This window comes from Protopterus annectens, chromosome 3.part1, assembly GCF_019279795.1.
Source record: "Protopterus annectens isolate FY-2018-M chromosome 3.part1, PAN1.0, whole genome shotgun sequence".
Classification (NCBI taxonomy): domain Eukaryota; kingdom Metazoa; phylum Chordata; order Ceratodontiformes; family Protopteridae; genus Protopterus; species Protopterus annectens.
In genome coordinates this window covers 665,342,766-665,360,769 of record NC_056732.1, presented here as the reverse complement: position 1 = coordinate 665,360,769, position 18,004 = coordinate 665,342,766, and the positions used below count along the sequence as shown (strand labels likewise).

The following is an 18,004-nucleotide window of genomic DNA, read 5'->3' as shown; positions in this document are numbered from 1 at the left end:
CATTCCACTACAGACTTTTTGCGGTTCACTGCCACTAAGTCCCATACTGAAATATCCTATTTGTATGTTATGGTGAGGAGGGACCCTGGTAGTAATAGACTTATTACAAGCCTTTATAGGAAGGACTGTTACAAACCGAGTTCTGTCCATCGTAGCAGTATGCATCCTAACCATTTGTTTGAGAATGTGATGAAGGGACAAATGTTAAAGGCCTGTAGGCTACATGTCAAAGACTAGGACTTTGAGGAATTTATTGTGACCCTGAAGGATGATTTTGAGGATAGGGGGTATAAAGCGACTGAGATAACTAAACGTATGTGTGGTGTCCATTAGCTTAGGAAGGGTGTTGGGAGACCTTATTTTATGACCCCCACCCGTGACCCACATAGACAAGTTAGAAGGGACAGCATCTGAAAGAGTCCCTATGACTTTTTACAGAGACATAAATAAGGTCACTGATGCAATTAAAAAGAAATGGCATATTTTAACTTCTGATTCATCTGTTGAATTATTAGTTGGCACATCTCCTAAGTTTTACTGCAGGAATATGGTGAATTTAAAGAGGTTGTTGTGTTACACGGATACGTTGGGTTATGGACAACGGAGAGAGGGTACCAAAAAGTGTGGTACTTGTAATTTTTGTCAGTATGTTAGAGAGGGTAATGAGTTTGTTCATCCACAGACAGGGAAGGAATACTTTTTAAATGTTATGGCTGTGACACCATGAACGTTATTTTTTTTAGCTAACTGTGAGCAATGCAGCTCATTTTTTGTTGGCAAAACCAACCGTCGGTTTCATGAATGCATTAGGGATTTTATATATATATATATATATATATATATATATATATATATATCTGTGTTGCCCATACCTTACTTGGATAGAAGGAAGTTTCTCTGTTCACCTGTGAGAGAGGGGAGCTTTGAGCAGCCTATCTGTCCCTGGAGGAGTGGTTTCAGCCCAGAAATTAGTAGTTTATTGGCCATTTTGGGCCAATTTCTATCTCTTTCACTTCCCTGCTATAAAACCCTAATTTGCGCAGTTTTTACTCTTGTATTCCGCTCAGCAAGTGCCTTCCAGGAGTTCTGCAGAGTCTACAGCAGCAGAGAGACAAAAGAGTGACTTTGGAGTGATTAAGTATCACTTTTCTGCTTTTCTTGCTGTCTTAACTAATTCCGCCTAAAACGCCAGTTTTTTTTAGCGAATCTGTGATTTAAAAAGTTTGTTATTGCTACATATTGTACTTATTTGCTGCCTGCACTTGGATTAAGTCATTTTTGTGTTTAAATCATCTGTTTAACTGTTGTAGGCTACACACTAAAGTGCGATAGCCTTTTCTGTGCATTTAAAGTGTTGTTTTGATTGTATCTACTCTATTTTCTGGAAAAAAATGTATACTTGTTACCCGCCTTTCTGAACTAGTATAGTCCAGTTTTCAGGTTATTGCTAAATCCAGGGCTGAGTTACAAGTTTCTGTGTTGCCCATATCTTACTTGGATAGAAGGAAGTTTCTCTGTTCACCTGTGAGAGAGGGGAGCTTTGAGCAGCCTATCTGTCCCTGGAGGAGTGGTTTCAGCCCAGAAGTTAGTAGTTTATCAGCCATTTTGGGGTAATTTCTATCTCTTTCACTTCCCTGCTATAAAAACCGCATTTGTGCGGTTTTGTGCACCGGGTAGCACCATTTAGCTAGAGTTAAACTATTCTCAGCTCCACGAAGTCTACTCTTCAATTTTTCCCTTGGAACTAGACAAACCTTCAAATTTAGCACTCAAACCATTCATTTCACAGTCAAGCACTTGCTTAAAACTCATAGCAAGCACTAATTAACCCTAGCACTAGACCCCCTATACTGTCTAGAAGGACAAGGCTCTCTATTTGTCCCCACCAGCCAATCAGAAAAACAGCTTACTCTACCTATTCAGGCATATCCAAAGGGCAGTTTCCGGTGCACTCTCCAGTCCAACTGGTGAATCTGGGCATTTTGAGGCAATGTTACAACTGCCTCATGTACACAGACAACCCTCTCCTCCTACCACCAAACACTAATATATGCGAGAGATGCAATTATACAGCCAAACTGGAGGCAAAGCTCTCTCACCCCAAGACTGGAACTGACAGTCAAGAGGAGAAGGGTAATACTTTCAACACACCACCAGTCTCACATAGACGTAATAAACCAACACCGGCAAATAACACATGAATACATGAAAACATACTCGGAGGCTCCAAATAAATATCTGCAAAAGCAACAGAGACCTCCAAAGCAGACATCCAAGCAACCTCCACACCCCATCACCAACCATGAAACACATACTTCACATAATCAGTGTACCACGCAATCACAGCCCTTAACCCAAAATAACATACCCAACACACTAGTAGTAGGCAACTCTATAGTCAGGCATACTGATGTCCCACTAACTAGGCTGGACAAGGAGAAGGTTACAGTTAACTGCCTGTCAGGTGCCAGGATCCGCCACATAACACAAGCACTCAGGTCACTCCAGAACAAGTACAAATACAGCTCTGTCATTGTCCATGTTGGTGTAAATGACCTGAGACGTACTTCCCTGGACTACATGAAAAGAGACATGGAAGAGCTCTCTGATCATGTAGCCCAGGCCGGTATGACCCTGACCCTGAGTAGCATCCTGCCCTCACCAAGAATGATGCCACAGTATAAAGAAAAAATTATCAATTTCAACAATTGGCTAAGTTTCTGGTGTCATTCAAAGGGGATCCAGTGTCTGTCCACCTGGGATGACATGCTCGACAAGCCACGTTGTTTCGCAAGAGATGGCTTGCTCCTGTCACCCTTAGGCTTTCGAATACTGGCCAAGGATCTTGCCGCCCCCATAGTGCCTTTTTTAGGCAAGGCCCAAAAGACAAACCCACCACCATAAATAGCACAAGTAACCAAAAACTGAGGGTAATGCTACTCAACGCCAGAAGTCTAAACCTCAAAATGCATGCACTCGAGGCATTCCTCAGTATGGAGAACATCGACATCTGTGCAGTAACAGAAACCTGGTTTAAGGCTCCTGAGAGCACCCCAGCACTACTAGGCTATAACTCATACCATGCCTTTCGGCCACAGAACCAAGACCGAAACACAAAAGGCAGGGGTGTATCCATATTCATCAAGGATACCCACACCTCCAGGTTAGTGGCACAGCACAATGCATCAGAGATCATCCATGTGCAACTAACAATGGGCAAAACTGCAATCCAAATTGTAGCTTGCTACAGATCACCCACCATGGCCCAGGACCCCCATTCCGCATTTCTGGAGATACTGGGAAATATGAAGTTCCTACCAAACACCTTAATACTGGGTGATTTCAATTACCCAAACATAAACTGGGAGAACTACTCAAGTACTAACTCCCTTGCCCAATGCTTCCTAGAATTTATAAACTCGAACGCCCTGGATCAACTGGTCAGCACCCCCACCAGGGGGAACAACATATTGGACCTGGTCATCACCAACATGGGCGACCGGTGTTCCACACCGGAGGTCAACCCCTTGCTGATTAGATCAGACCATAGACTAATCAGTCAGGATATCCACATTCCGCCTCCACCCCCAATCAAGGAAACCACCATGAAAATGTTTTCAAAAGCAAACTTCACGTTACTTAAGACTGAGGTGGAAAGGTTCACAACCCCCATGCTAAAGAACAATGCTGTCCAAGCTGCTGAAACCTTTACAAAGGCACTCTATGAGCATCTGCAGGAATGCATGGATCGTGCTATGTAAAACCAAGACTCACTCCTCCAAGAAAAGGAAACCAGTCTGTTGGACCCCTGCCATAAACAAGCTGTACAACAGAAGGAGGAAACTAGTACAGAAAAGAGTAAATTCCCAAGAAGGAAAGACTTCCCTGATCAGTATCAGCAAGAAACTACGATCCCTCATTAAATTATCCAAGGCTCGTTTCGAAAGAAAAATTGCCAATGACTCCAAAGATAACCACAAAGCGTTCTTTAGCTATGTCAAGAACCTAATTGGAAACTTTCAGATCTGCTCTGAGTTAGTGAAGAATGGCACAAAATACACTGAACCGACTGATATTGCAAACATTCTGGCAGACAGGTTTAGTGCAAACTTCACCCCCCTCTCACCCCCTAAAGGGCCCATTAAGCATACCAGAAGAATGTAGGGCCCCGTCAATCACCGATGCACAGGTTAAAACAGCCCTATCCAAAGCCAAAAACACAGCTTCAGTGGGACCGGACGGGGTCCCAGGCTGTGTCTTACAAGAGCTCCAAAATGAACTAATCCCTCACCTAAACACATTGTTCAAACTCAGCCTCTCTACAGGCTACGTACCCATAGAGTGGCGCACAGCAACAGTTATCCCGCTCCACAAAGGTGGAGTCACAACGACCCCGGAAACTATCGCCCTATAAGCCTGACTAGACTGGTCTGCAAGGCTATGGAATGCATCATCATGGAACTCATTAACAGAGACATTGGGAACCTCCAAACCTTGGACCCTACCCAGTTTGGCTTTGTTAAGGGCAGGTCATGCCTCCTACACCTGGTGGACTTCTTTGAGATGGTTACCAAGGCATTAGACGAGGGAAAGGAGGTCCACACAGCCTACCTAGACCTCGCAAAGGCTTTCGACACCATTCCCCATTCTAGTATTATAGACAAGCTCACCAGCTTGAACATAAACCCCTACATCACGAGATGGGTTGCCACCTGGCTCATGGATAGAACCCACATGGTGAGAGTTGCAGGCTCCACATCCGACTCTAAACTGGTTACAAGTGGCGTCCCCTAGGGCTCAGTCCTAGGACCCCTCCTGTTCGGTATATACTTCTCAGAGGTACAAGCAAGCATAGGAGGACTGTGGCTGACCAAGTTCACAGACGACTGCAAACTAGGGGCCATAATTTATTCTCCGGCTGATACAGACACCCTTCAGATGGGTCTCACTGAGACGGATACCTGGTGTCAAAATCATGGCCTCAAGCTAAATGCCAAAAAGTGCATAGTCATCCCCTTTGGAAAAAACAAAATACCCGCAAACTACCACATAGGTGGTAGTCCCCTAAATACAGAAAATGTAATAAGGGATCTGGTGATCCAAGTAGATAGTAATCTCTCCTTTGATAATCATATTGCCAAGGTGATTAGAAAATCCTTCTATGTGGCCCACCTAATCACAAAATGGTTCGCATCTAGAACAAAAGAGGTTATTGTGCCTCTCTGCTCATCACTCATTAGACCCATCATAGAATACAACGCCCCATTTGGGATGTACCTTACAAGACACCTGCAACAGCTGGAAAGGCCATAAAAGTACCTCACCAAGAGGATTACTGGCCTCAAACAGATGCCCTATGCAGCTCGACTCAAGAAACTCCAGCTGTACTCAGTTGCATGCCGCTTACTCAGAGGTGATCTCTGCCTGACATACAAGGCCATGTCCAACCCAGAATTGATGGACATGCTCCACCTAAAAAAAAAAACAAATCCCAGAGAGCCATACACTCTAGAGATATAAACCTCACCACAATGATAAATAGGACATGCTGGAGAGATAGATTCCTATCCCAGAGACTCCCCATGCTTTGGAACAGGATTCCAGTATATATCAGGCAGAGCCCTTCACTAACACTCTTCAAGAGAAACCTTGACTGGTGGATGAGAAACAGAAAATTTACCCCGGGGATCACTGCACTGGCTCTGCTGGACAGTGGCGCAGGGAACTAATGGCTCTGCTGGACAGTGGCGCAGGGAACTGATGGCTCTGCTGGACAGAGGCACAGGGAACTAATCTAAGAGGGTGGCGAAAGCCAACACATTCTGGCTAGGCTTATAAATGCCCTTGGGTAGGTAGCCTAGTACTTACCTGTGAATCTATGAACCTAAATAAAGGTAACACTGTTAATGCCTTGGCTAAACATGTTCAGATGCAAGATAATGCACATGGGTTTTCTTTTATTGTGTTAGATGTTATATATGAGAATGCTAGGTTAGGCAACATTGAAAATGAAACAGAGAGATGTGAAGCAAGGTGGATAGCCAAACTACACTCTCATACGGGGGTTAGGCTTAAATGAATTTATACCCCTGAAACCTGTTTTAAAAGGCAGAAGGAGAGGGAAAAAGTAATGTTTACCTCCTTTTGCTGGTTTCATATCTTCAGTGAGTTCAGCTTTAATTATTAAATTGTTTTATTAGTTTTAGCCGTAAAGATGTTGTTTCATTAGGGTCTGAAGAAGCTATGATTCCATAGTGAAAGCGCTTACCAGTTTGTATATGCATTAAACTTGGATTTATTTTACCTACTGCCTTCTGTTTGCTGCCTACTTTACCTTTGGACGTTTTGAATTGTGACTGCTCTGTTTCCATACTTGGATTTATTTTACCTGCTGCCTACTTTACCTTTGGATATTTTGAACTGTGACTCCTGTGTTTCCACATTGATGCTTTTTTTTCTGTACTCATTAACAGAACATTAATGACCCAGAGGGAAGCAGAGTGTAAGAAAATACCACTGTTGTTGGTGGGTATTGACGCAGGGAAAGTATTCAGCAGAATAAGATGGAATTTTGTGAGTAGGGCAATGTATGAAGAATTGGAGGTGAACATTAAAGTGTGTGTGGGGGGTTCCTGTCTGATAAGTTCTGTTTGAAGAGAGGAACCAGGTAGCGGTGTCCTCTTTCCCCTTTGTTATTTGCATATTATTTAGAACCATTGGCAAAGAAAATAAAAAACTCAGAAATTTAAGGATATAATTGGTATGGTAATCAAGAAAAGTTGGCTTTATTTACACGATATTATTTCATACCTGATAAAATCAGAAAATGGTCATTTCGTGAAGAGTACATGCAAAATAATGTTTTGGAGGAGGAGTGAGGTTTAAGGGAAGGCAGGAAATGAATGAATTATGTAATGTTTGATTAACAAGGACTGTATAGAAGATTATATGTGATGTATGTTTGCACCTAAAAATATGTCGATATGATTTATGATTGCTTATCATAAGTTATAATTCAATAAAGATGTTTCTTGTTAAAAAAGTGGCTTCCTTATATTTTGTCAAAAATTTCCTCACTGACCAAAGTAGAAAGGACGTAGCTTTTACCCTACTACTCCCAACACTAACCTACTCAGCTCCTATTTTCACCAACTTGCAAGTCTGTCAGCTCTCAAAGCTCGAACAGTACTCTCCCAAAGTAGCAAAATTTGCAGTAAATCACCCACAAAATCCCACCACTTAGCAGTTAAAGAACTAAACTGGCTTGAACTACCCCACTTACTATCTTACTGCCATCTTGCAACTACTGATAACCTAATCTATAAATCTGCAAACTATCCATCCTGTCTATTCTAATCCAGCCATACAAACCAAATCAACCCCTTCACTCAACCCAAATTCTGCTCTTCCATATTAGTAAATCCAGAATTGCAGCTGATGACCATCTATTCTCAAACTGTGTCACCAAAGCATGGAACACCATACCTCTCTGTCTAAAAATTCAAAAACATCTCAAAAATTTTAAATAGAAGCTGAAGTTACACCTGCAGAATATCTGTCTCTGCCCTTGCACTAACCTTGGGTAAGTACCGCTAGACTAAACCATAATTCCATACTTCTTCCTACTCTTCAACTACTTCCCTGTCATCTCTTTCACACAATCCTTCTTCTTTATACTCTCACTCCATTGGCATAACTGATTAGTACCCCCTACCCCTCCCACTTCATCCCTCTTTCATTCTCCTATAGAATCTTCTTTTCCCCTCCTTCTTCACACTTTGTCACTTCGGTCCTTCTCCTTCTTTAACCAGTCTTTACTCTGCTACTCTAGCTGCTGACTAGCAAAAAAAAAAAACTAAAGCATAAAAGGATACTCCTTTTCTGCAACTTTATTATATATGTTGTATAAAACTGCTTACTGAAGTATATAATGTCACTGAAATGTATGTCTGTATATTGAATTGTGCTCTTTATCTCCCTTTAAAGAAAAAAACATTCACTTGCCTCAAAACAGTAATACAAAAATGAAAATAAAGCAGGAAATCCACTGTGCTGAACAAAGGGGACACCACATGAATGTTCAAATATTTTATCAACACAAATTCATACAGTTAAGCACTTTCGACCAAACACAAAGGTCTTCATCAGAACACCTGTTTCAAAAAACAGTGCCAATATATAGTGAAATATCCATGCAATTATGCAATAAAAAATTATTCAATTTGCATAATAATCATTGTGAAAAAACAAAAAGGTACTTTCAAATGTTACAACTGTAATTTTTTCAGGTACATTGGAGAGGACTCTTTTTTTTGAAGTGAACACAAGTAATAAAGTATGGCATGTACCGGGAAAGTTCACTTGTGACTCTGTTTATGTTGTATATTTAGCCAAGTGTTCATCCTGTTTCACATTTTGTATAGGAAAAACTAACTGACAGTTAAAAAAGAGGATGTATGAACATTTATATGCCATAAAAATGGGAAATATGGACAATGCTTTAGCAAAACACGCTTTAGTATGTAAAAATTATAAGAAGTATTCTTTCACAGTAATTGATTTTGTACCAAGTGATTTTAATGGGTACAGGGAGGGTGAGTTGAATTTTAAAGAATTCAAGTAGCAAATACTGTTTAATGCCTACAACACCCCTGAGTTGAACAACAATGTAAATTATAAAGTTGTATTAAATAGGAGGTTTGACCAAGACAAATGTAAATGAACAAACATTTTTATTTTGTACAGGGATGTTTTATGTGAAACATTTTTAGTGCGTTTTACATGCGTGTATTACTTTAACTTTTTGATCTGAAGTAGTTGACTTCATTTGGTCTTCAACCTGTGGGTATTCGGATCCGAATCGGCTGCATCACTAGCATCTGATTCGAGCTCCAAGCTCCTCCCCTTACCCAGGGGTGTAGCCAGAGATTTACATTTTGTACTCAAACCTAATGTTGCTGCCCCACAACCCACTTGTCAGTTTAACAATGTACTCAGCCCTCAAAATGCTACCCCCAGATACATGGAAAGAAACACATTATTTTCAATTGTTACAATTTATTTCCATAAAAAGATAGTTTTAGAGGTGTATTCCTTTTGCACAAGAATTCTTTGTGTACTGCTATACTGTGAATATCCATTTACACAGTCCTAAACATCCTGTGCTTTTTGAGTGTTGACATTTGCAAGAGATGCTCAGAAAAAACAATTACTTATGTCAGTACACGGAGTATGCCTATCTACACCCTTGCCCTTACCCATAATGCTTCCCATCTCCTTCCTTCCCTCAGATCTCGTATTGTGGTCTCAGAGCTCCAGGCTGTATTTTGGTAAGTGACTTTTTGCGGTAGTTTAAGCTAAATTTATTCCCATCCTTTTACGTTTTCACCTCCCCATACCACGTTTATCCATCAGATCCAAAAAAAAAAAAAAAAAGTTAAAGTTAAAAGTAGTTTGTGGTAGTTAGCGTAGTCCCCCTCTGGTCTCCCACTCCCTCCCCGTAATGTGTGTGTTTGAGTGTCTACAGGGTGCTGTTTGGGATGTGTGTGTTTCCTAGTATGGCTGAAACCCCCAAGCCAGTGTTTAGAAAATGCACAGAGTGTGGCCATAAACTCTCCCCAAAAGCTGAGATGGAGCGGACTTCCTAGGAAATAAGCAAGGGAGCCGCTCCCCTTGGATCAAAAGCAAGGAGTAACTTTTGCATACAGTCATGGACGTCACAGCCCTAATACTGAATGCCACTGTTTTTTCTGTCTTGGTTGCAAAAGTTAATTTTGGCAAGTGATGCTTGATCGCAAATCTTCACTACTGACTACTTTCAGTACCCCATTTGAAAGATATAGATTCCTCAAGATGCCATTTGGAATAAATTCTGCAAATGAAGTCTTTCAGCGTGCAATGGAGCAAATTTTTTCGGGTCATCCTTGTGCCATAATAGTAGATGATATTTTGGTTGATGGCAATGGTGAAGCAGAGCATGACAAAAACCTTAGAAGAGTTCTAGACAGAGCACGTGAAGTGAACTTGCAGCTCAAGCTTCTGAAGTGCAAATTCAGACTACCAGAAGTTACATATATAGGTCATTTATTTAATAGCACTGGCTTGCAACCAGACCCGTCCAAGCAAGCAGCCATTTTTGAGATGTCAGCACCAGATAATCTTCAAGCTCTACAACGTTTTCTTGGTATGGTCAACTATTTAGGCAAGTTTATACCAGACTTCAGTGAGTTGACAGTGCCTTTGAAAGAGCTGACACACAAAGTGTTGCATGGTTGTGGTTGGAAGAACACCAGAGAGCATTAGAAGACCTTAAGCAGAAAATTGCCACCCCACCTACATTAAGTTACCATGATGTCAGTAAACCAGTAACTCTTTCCTATGATGCTTTGAAAATTTGGTCTTGACGCAGTTATTCTTCAAGAAGGCAGACCACCTATGCATCTAGATCTCTTACACAAACTGAAATGCAGTATGCTCAAATTGAGAAAAAACTTTTGGCAATAGTATTTGCATGTTCAAAGTTTCATTATCATATCTATGGTAATATTTCCAGACCTAGAGTGAAATACACAGCAACCTGGATATAATTGTCTGTATATATTTAGTTCTGTATAATCACATGAGAAAGAATTATTTGTGTTAATTGCATGTCAGTTGATGTCGTCAATAGTGCAAGACTTTCTCAAAGATGGAGGATGTAGAATAGTGTGTGTTGTACCTCTAAGAAGCATTTCAAGGTCAGCATGTGCATATAAATAGCAAGCACGTGCTAGCTTCAGTGCCATTTTGAGAGTGCAGCCAGAGAGTGAGCATGTGTGAGTGTGATAGCTAGTTTGTTTATAAGTTTAAGTTAAAGTTATTAAGCCTCAATCCTGATGTGTTTGTATATAACAAAGCTGCTTGAACAAATCCACGAATGCTCGTATGTTTTATCCTGACTTGACAAATGACAATATGTATCTGCGCCTTACTGTAGTATCTGGAATTATTCTATTACTATGTAGACTTTTCAAACTACTATTTATGACTGCAGTACCAAAATAAACTTTCACAGAATGTCTTTATTCACTAGACTCTATACACTTGTAAAATGCTGTTTTTTCTACACTATGTATAAATCTTTAAGTAATGTATATCATTTGGTGCTTTTCTCCCTGGACCTCCACTGAAAATGGTCTCCGCCCAGTCAGACTTTCCCAGTCAAAAATGTAATAAATAAATAAAATAAAATTAATTGTTTAGGCTTTTGGCATTGAGCAGTAACACTTTTAAATTCCCTTTGGCTAGTTGTGCTATATCAGAAGGTTTGGCATTTTGGTATTGGGTATAAAAGGTACTATGGGGAAGGATCCTAGTTTAGCTCTAAATCATGTACTAAAATCAGTAGAATATGAAGTTAAACTCTACTCTACTCTACTGGATTGCTTTTGTGTTTTCTTCTTTGTGGGTACTTCCTCAAGTGTCCTTATCTCCTCTTGCCAAAACATGAAGGGGAAGGGTCTACTGCTTTTATTTGATTTCCTCCTTTCATGTTAAACAGAGAGCTGCATTAAGGAGTATAGATGGGGCCTGATAAAAAGAGATCTTTGAATTCATCGGGATCCGCACTCTTTTGTTGGGAAGCATGTTTGACAATCCTTCTCATGTAATTCCATTAGTTTGTACATAACTACAGGGCATGTAGACCAGGGGACCATTAAGGAGCCTAGCCCAAATTCCCAGTTATCTCAAAGTACTGTGTGGTCAAGTGACTTGCTCAATGTCACACACAGGAGGCAAATGAAGGCTGAGAGAATCAAACCCTTTACCACAAGAAGTAGATTAACAGCTCAGCACCTTAGTCCTCTGCGCTATCTGCCAGACAAGCACAGGTACCTATACTTGGGAGTCTAGTGACAAACACTATAGCACACCTGTCCTTGAAGTTCTGAAGGTATAAGTTTCTTCATAAAACATTTTGTCTCAGTCTCACAGTTATTTGACAAACAATTGCCAGTAATTTGCTTCAGAGTTGCAGTTTATGTAAACCCCAAGATTGCCTCATCTAGGAAGCTTATTTTTTCTCTAAGTTGTGAAAACTTAAAACTTGATTAGTTATCGAGGTAGAGAGTGCGATTCTTACCCCTTCCCCATATAAAAGTTAGTTTGTTTTCTTACTTGAGTTGCTTATGACTGAAGCAGATGGAATATTTTTAAGCGTGTTTTTATGATTTTTTTTCTTTGTGCATTTTTCCTTGTCAGTGCATTAATATTTCGTTCTGTAAATGATCAGCTTTTGTGAGTAACGTTTCTGCAGATTTTGTTTCATTTTTTGATGTATAACCACAGGGGAGTCTGTCCTGGGTCCACTGCTCTTCAGTATGTGTGTTCCAGACATAACTGAGGGATCAAAGAACAGCAGCAGCCCCTTTTGTGGATGACACGAGAGTAGGTGCAGCAGTGGGAGATGGGAAGAATAGCCTAGAAAATTATCTAGAAAGGCTGGATGGGTGGCAGAAAGATGGAAGTTAAGGTTTATTGCAAACAAATGCAAAGTACTGCATTTGTGCTAAAAAAACCATGCTGTGAAGTATCGGCTGTTAAGTAAAACTAATGTTAATGCGCCCCCCTACACACACACACACACACACACACACACACACACACACACACACACACACACACACAGTTTTTAGAAACCAAGGATTTTGCTAATATTCTGTGTGATGTAGTAGCATTAGTTGCCATTTATTAACTGTTCCAACAGGGTTGAGAGTCTTCTGGTTGTCAGCTATACAGATAAATGCACACATTTTCCTGGAAAGGCGTTAGTCTTAATAGTAGCTACTTCTAGAAGAACCTTAGCTAGAAATTGGTTGTATACCTTTACTTATAAGCCATTTGGGCAAGCAGCTTCATTAGATGAGATCAGTTTCATAATGTTTATTACTCATTCTGTGATGCCCTTCAAATTGTGTTACTGGGTCATGGAAAGAGCAGGCATACTTAAGGTACTTAGGAAATTGCTGTTGGGGAGCACAGATGTAAGTTGTTGAGATGTTGAATATAGACTAGAGTGACACATCACAAAATATATACTATTTCATTTATTTTGTAGAAGTTAATTATGCTTTATTTTGATAATTGAGTGTTTAGCATGCCTACTGTAATTTTGTTTTGCAAAGTATCTGATGGTCTCTGGACCCCCGTCAGATATTTTTGCTTGCAGACCAACTCTGTCTAATAGTTGAGTTTGACTGGTACTCATTTGAACCAATTTTGATTAGTTACATGCATGCTGGAGGAGCTGGGAAGGATGGGAAAGGTAACAGAAGAATAAAGAAGCATTACCACCATACCTCTCCTTGGGAGGATGGTGAGGGTTATGCCTTGGTGGAGAATCTACTGCTAATGAATCCATGGTGGAGACCTGTTCCCAGTACATGACCACCACTGTAACACTTAACGTGGCATGTAGAAGAAAATTGGGATGTACAGCAAAAATATCCTTATGTCTGCCTGAGTGATGTTCACATCACCATAAGCTCTAACCCTACTGAGGAATGAATGGACAGGATCAGAGCTGTCAGTCCAGATGGTCATCACATGCAGGTGTGAAAAAAGGCATAAAAATTGTGTCTTTTTTATTTTACTTTTATCTGTTGTATTACCATTCCTATGTCCCCTTTTCTTTTACTTGCTAACGTGGAGGTATCCTTGTCCAACTGTGTCAGAAGTCAGTGTAGCAGTTTTACTTATTTATTTTATTTGTTTGACATGTGTTGTCCGGGAAAGTCCGATTGGGTCAGGAACCCATTTTCACTGGAGGCCTGGGGAGAAAAGCTCTACAAAGTAAAAACATTTGACAAAATAAAAGTACAGTGGTCATTACATTTACATGTGGGTGTGTAGCTTACAAAGTTACAAGGTGATATATAAGCCATTGATATTCATTTACAACAGTAATTTTGCAATCAAGAACTACATATATATAGGTTAGTTCAGTTAATCTAATTACAATCCTTTTGGTAGGCTGAGTGTACATATTATAATGAAAGTTTGTATAGTTAGAAGGGTCTACTTCAGAAGACTGAAAAACCAAAAGACTGAATCCCAGAATACAGAAAACATTTTTAATGCAAGGGTCTAGCCCCCCTGCACCACTTATTTGGGGAGGCTGTGCCCCCCCACACCCTCTGCTAATTATGTATAGCAACTCCAAGATCGCACAACAGTGGAGAAGGGGCAAATTCCATCCTTCAGTATTTTGAGTTTTCAGTATTTTGGGATTCAGTCTTTTGTTTTTTTTAGTCTTCTGAAGTAGACCCACTAAGAAAGGAAATCTACAAGAACTGTTACGTAGACCGCAGGTAGACCTTTGAAAAAAGAGATTAAAAGACAGTAGAGGTCAGCTAATGTATATTAGTAAGACTAGCAGCTGATTAGAAGAAATAAATGGGGGAGCCTAGTATTTGTGGTCAGGACTCAATAAATTAGGGAGCTGTGTCTTTTGAGGGGGGAGAGGGAAGAAACGGATGGCAGGGTAAAGTAGAACAAAAAGAAAGGGGGAGGGGTGCGAAGGGACAGTGTCTCCTTAAAAATATTTTCAGCATGTTTCACTAAAGTCAGTAGTTACTAGGTTGTCAAACTGCTGGGTTTCTTTTCATTTTGATGCAAATGTCTTATGACACATATTATTCTTTTATTTCTAGCCATCTTATTTTGGTAAGTGTGTAACCTTGCTTGTATGGCATTGCTATGTATAGTCTGACATAGCTTTCTATTACAGCCCAGTCCTATCAAGAAAGAGCGCTCTCCTAGACCACAGAGCTTTTGCCATTCCTCCAGTATCAGTATTTCTCCACAAGACAAACTGACACTACCTGGCTTCTCCACTGCACGAGATAAACAGCGGTTATCGTATGGAGCGTTTAATAACCAAATGTTTGGAACTAGTATCTCAGACTCGCCAACATCTCCTGCAGCAGATGCCCCTCCTCTTCCTCCCAGAAATGCTGCAAAAGGTAAATAATATTTCTTATTTGTTTTTGATATAGTTTGCAAATAAAAACATAAAGCAGCAGAACATATTTTTGTTTGCTTCTATTAAATATATTGTCACACTAAAGCTAGTGTGTCAAACAATGCAGGGGCAGGATGTCTACCTGATTCCCAGTGGACCTGGTGTGTTTTTACAACTCCAGTGTCAGAGCCTAGCTGAGGTAGGAAATGAGTAATGTAGCTTTTCCTTGGGGAAGTACACCCCATTATTGCTGGAGAACCTCATAGGCGACATCTGTTGCCAAGGGGGAGTGAAAGGGATACATGAGGGACTACCTAATTTTCATAAGTGAGTGAAGTTTTGAGTCTATATCCATTACACAACTAGTCCTTATGCAGTAACTAGAAGACAAAAAGAGGACAGGAGGTGCATTCAGCAAATCTGTTGGGGGTCACTCAGTTCATGAAAGCTGAGATTTCTCTTAGAATAGAAGCAGTCAGATGGTCTATGGAGGATTTGAAGAAGGGACACACACACATATATATATATATATATATATATATATATATATATATATATATATATATATATATATACACACACACATATAAATACATACACACACACATATATATATATATGTGTGTGTGTGTGTGTGTGTGTATGCAAGAATGATAATCTGCAGACACACGTATGTGTATGTATATATGTACACACACAGATACATACATATATAAGGGATTATATAAAAAAAAAGTTGACCATCAGAAATTTCTCACTGCAAAACACAGCAGAAACAGCAATGGCCATACACAAAACCAACCACAAAATGCATTGCCATAGATAACACCAGATAGGTCTAACATACAATATACAAAGTATAACACCAAACACCCCCACTCCTAAACTTATATATACCAACTCCATGGGTGAACAAACATATCTGACCCAAGAATTCATAACAGAGAAATCTCATTACAAAAACTGGCACTGGTATATGTTTGTCTATACTTATGTTCATAAGTTCTTAGGGTGCTACTAGACAGTAGACCAGTTAAGCCTTTTGAAGTCTAGTTACTTCCCTGTCTGTATATGACAGGGGCTAGGCCTAGGGTAAATTTGCAGTTTCTGTCAGTTCATCAGTGTTGGATTTTTAGATAATATATAGTGTGCTACATATATATTTACACCAACTCCATGACTGCACTGTTCCATGGAAAAGAGACATCCCTAAGATAGTACAGTGTTGGTAGCCTTTACCTTCTTACCCATAACCCTGGCATTGCACATTAGTGCACTCTACGTGTCAGTCACTGATGTGCAAGTTTTATCATCAGAAGACCTTAGTTAATCTTCCCACTAATCAGCTGAGAAGATTATGATATTGGCTTCCAAAGTTGGTCCCTATGCAGTCCCATACTGCTACAGTACCACCTGAGGTGGCATTCCTTAGGAACAAATGTGTGTGCATATTTCCTAATACTAAATCAGAAAAGCTTCTGAAAAGAAATACATTAGTCATTTAAAGTTGCTTGAAGGCAAACTGCATTTTACTGCCAAAATGATTTATTTCTGTGTTACAATCACATTTTTCTAGTAACCAGATAACTTTTTACTTTACAGGAGCTGGAGACATAACTCAGCACAAGATCTGGCTGTTATCTTTTGCCATTTGTTAAGTCTTGAAGGTGATGTTTAACCAAACTGTGACATGGTATTAGATTTTTGAAAGAAAGACTTTTTTATATATGCATATATAGCATGCAGCAGTTAATAATGAGCAGTTTATTGTAAAAGCTCGAAATTAGAATGTCCTAATTTATCAGTATTTGAAAGAGTAGTGCTTTATCAAGTGTGTGCCTCACTTTTAGTCACACCTGTGGAACTATCCATGACTCATTAGGACTTTCTGGATTTTTCTCAGCAGTATGCTACTTTCCAGTATCCTGTTCCATCTAAGGCATAGTTGCCATTACTCTTTTATTGGTCTTTCCTTCCAGATTTGCACATCATACACATCAGAATTGAAGACTTTTAAAAAGACAACCATTATGATTGTGTCTTTTTCCTAGAGTAACATTCCTTATCCTGGATTTTATTTTGCCACTGGAGCAGAAAGAGGCTATTCCAAGATGATAGTCTGTGTATTACTTGCCATATGTCTTCTTGTGGTTTGGTAGCCTACAGCTTGATGTCATCTCTTCTTTGACACAGAAATGTTCTTAATTATCTTCTTCAATGAAAATAAGTTGTGGTCATTTTCATTATGAGCCTTCTGGGGTGCTCAAGTTTGTAAGGTCAAATGAAATAAAGGAGTGGGAAGCTTTTGACACTGTCTGCCACCAGAAACTCCTCACTGAACTCTCCCCTCTAAAACTTAGTCCGTCATCTCTTTCATGGTTCCATAACTACCTTACAGGTCGACAACAAGCCTTCAAATGGCACCAAGATCTCTCCTCTCCTCTCCTTTCTCTTGCCTTTCACTATGGCTGTCCCCCTGGGCTCAGTTTTAAGCCCTCTTCTCTTAAGTATCCTTACCAAGAAACTTCATACTGCCACCCACCTCGTCTCTATTATTCAGTAAGCAGACGACTCTAGCCTTATCTGTGCTACACCCAGCCTTCCAAAACTTGTAGAAATGACACAGTTCTCTTTCTCAGCTGTGGAATCCTGGCTCTTAAACTCATAACTGATTGTCAACCCAAACAAAACAAAACTAATGCTCTTTTGGATCAAGAAATCCCTTGATTGTTCACCCTCATTTCAATTCCATTCCTCCAACAATACCATAATTGCCACAGTATCCCAAGAAAATCTGCTAGGTGTTTTAATAGTCAATAATATGACATTTGATAAACATCTAGCTCAGATTATCAAAAAGACACACATAAAACTAGGAACACTATTTAGAATCAAACCATACCTCACAAACATTACAAGACAATCAGTTGCTCGAACCCATCTACTCTCTACCCTGCTCTGTGCCTCTCCGATTTCTACCAACCTAAAGAAAACTGATCTAGC

At 39.9% G+C, this 18,004-nt stretch overlaps 1 protein-coding gene across 4 annotated transcripts in view; it reads left to right on the top strand.

The window, feature by feature from the left end:
- The window catches only part of ASAP1 (ArfGAP with SH3 domain, ankyrin repeat and PH domain 1), a 2,547,392-nt gene that overhangs the window by 2,148,264 nt on the left and 381,124 nt on the right, over positions 1–18,004 (top strand). For all 4 annotated transcript variants that reach the window (XM_044067036.1, XM_044067034.1, XM_044067035.1 and 1 more), the window contains one exon: positions 14,768–15,002. In XM_044067036.1, coding sequence (XP_043922971.1) covers positions 14,768–15,002 — 235 coding nt within the window. The remainder of the gene's footprint in view (positions 1–14,767; positions 15,003–18,004) is intronic.